This window comes from Aplysia californica, unplaced genomic scaffold (genome assembly GCF_000002075.1).
Source record: "Aplysia californica isolate F4 #8 unplaced genomic scaffold, AplCal3.0 scaffold00111, whole genome shotgun sequence".
NCBI classification, from domain to species: domain Eukaryota; kingdom Metazoa; phylum Mollusca; class Gastropoda; order Aplysiida; family Aplysiidae; genus Aplysia; species Aplysia californica.
The window spans coordinates 1,450,980-1,453,479 of NW_004797381.1; the positions used below are offsets into that span (position 1 = coordinate 1,450,980).

Genomic DNA, 2,500 nt, shown 5'->3' on the forward strand with positions numbered 1-2,500 from the left:
TATAATAATAGTAGTAATAACAATAATAATTACAATAATAATAATAATATTAATCATATTTCATTCTAATAGCGCATATCCCTTCTTACAAGCAAGTTCTATGCGCTTATAATGTTTTATCATAATATTATGATTCTTGTGAATACAATGAAGAGACAACAGAGGGTAAATACAATTATAATTTTTTGACATTTTGCGATGTCTTAGTTTTAAACTTTGAAACCTCATATCTGTCTCCCAAAGTCTTTAATACGTTCTCTCTTTATTATTGCACGAACCTACCATTGGGCTCCTTCGAAAAAGGTTCGTTGTAGTGTCAAGAAATTCACGATGGGGCTTTAAAAAAAATAAAAATCCCACACCCCCCAAACCCCCCCCCCCAAAAAACAAACAAAACAAGAACAAACCCAAAGCTAATCAAGCAAACAAAGTCACTTTGCAGTCGTTCCTTTCCGCTTTTGTATTTTCCGAACCAGACCAAGTCGGCTTTTTAAAAAAATTACGAAAGCAAGTTAAATATTAAACGAGCTTTAAGATGGTACCAATAACTCTATAGGTCCAAAAATTGACGAACGCCTGATTCCATCCACCGCATCTTACAAATATTATTTTCAAAGCTTGACATAAGCTTTATTCCAACATGTCGCTACATATAATAATGTGTCCAAAATTTACAAAACGCCTTATTCCTCCTCGTTGCTACACCTAGCAACATGTGCGAAAATTGACAAACGTCCAATTTCAAGATGCCTTGATACATAATTATGTGTCCAAAGTTGTATAAACGTCTAAAACTACTCATAATAAAATGTCCAAAATTGACAAACTTCTGATTCCACAACGTTGCGACACACGATAATAAGTCCAAAATTTGAACAAACGCTTGATGTCACCGCGTCGCGATACATTATAATCTGTTCAAAATTTGAAAAAAGCCTGATTTTACCATGTCCTAAACAAAATTGCGTGGCGTCGGTAGCCTCTTGGTTAGGCTACCGGACCTGTAATCGCTAGATTACGGGTTTGGCGGTTCGAGCCTCAGCTCGGTCCGACGTTGCGTCCGTGAGAAAGACTCTTTACACGAATTTCCCATTTGGCTCGGTCAATAATATGTCCAAAATTGGACGACCGCCTGATTCCACCGCCATGCTACACGTAATAATATCATGTCCATAATTTAATTAACACGTGACTACACAGCGTGACTACACGTAATACTATTTTCATCATGTCCACACAATTTGACAAACGCCTGCTGATTCCACCATACATCGACACGACATGTTTATCTGGTTCTTCAGGAAGCACAAGCCTACCCGTTGAGAAGCCTACAGTGGTCTCGGAGGATGGGAAGTACAGCGGGGAAGTGCTTGTGGGTCAGACTATCGTTCTCACCTGCAAAACTGCCTACACCTCGGGTGTCAGCTACAAATGGTATCTAGACGATGCTGCTATATCAGACACGACAGCTACAGTGAGCGTCAGTGGGACATCCAACCTCAACAAAAACTACAAGTAAGTTGTTACGATACATTCATGCATATTTTATTACATTATTAACACAGCTATTATCATTATCATAATCATTATCATCATTGTTATTATAATCATTATTATTAGTGGTATTATTATTATTATTATTATTATTATTATTATTATTAGTCCCCCGAAGCCCATTAGAAACTGTGACAGGCCAAGCAAATCGGCAGCGGATTATTTATTTCTAAATAAAAGCAATGAAAGAAAGAAACGAACTGATACAGATGGAGAACGACTTGGAATAATTCAAAGATTACGAAAAATGATTATGTGCTCTTAACATCAGCTGTGGCCTCAAAGACAAGGGACCAGAACTCTTTACTTTCATGAAAAGGTGGAGTATACCAATACTTGGACTGTCCGACTGCTGTTTACAAGGAAGTGGGGCCAAGAAAATACTTGGAAATTACATACTAATATGGAGTGGAGTAGATATGAGAGAGAGAGAGAGAGAGAGAGAGAGAGAGAGAGAGAGAGAGAGAGAGAGAGAGAAAGAGAGAAAGAAAGAGAGAGAGAGAGAGGGAGAGAGAGAGAGAGAGAGAGAGAGAGAGAGAGAGAGAGAGAGAGAGAGAGGGGGAGAGAGAGAGAGAGCTATCCATGGTGTGGGATTCATAATACAATCTGATATGGCAGAAAGAGTTATAGAGAAAGAATTAATATCAGAACGGATCTTGAAAATAGGAATACAGAAAGCTCAAAAAAAGAAATCTATCATCAACGTTTACGGCCCTTGTAACGACACATACTCAAGAGAAAATAAAGAACAACTTTTTTCAGAAGATGGCAGACACCATAGTCATTGTACCTGATGAGGAGGAAGTAATCATAACGGGAGACTTCAAGGGACACGTAAGCCCAAGAAAAACACCATGGGAAAACTACCTTGGACCACACGGTGACACCAGTTCAGATTATAACTATAAGCACTCTGAGCAGAATATGAATTATACATCATTAATAG

At 38.2% G+C, this 2,500-nt stretch overlaps 1 protein-coding gene across 1 annotated transcript in view; it reads left to right on the top strand.

The window, feature by feature from the left end:
- LOC101856172 (pneumococcal serine-rich repeat protein) overlaps positions 1-2,500 on the top strand; it is a gene marked incomplete in the record, with an annotated part of 49,450 nt that overhangs the window by 16,605 nt on the left and 30,345 nt on the right. Inside the window, 1 exon segment of the mRNA XM_005095693.3 lies at positions 1,302-1,515. Within this exon segment, the coding sequence (XP_005095750.2) occupies positions 1,302-1,515 (214 nt within the window).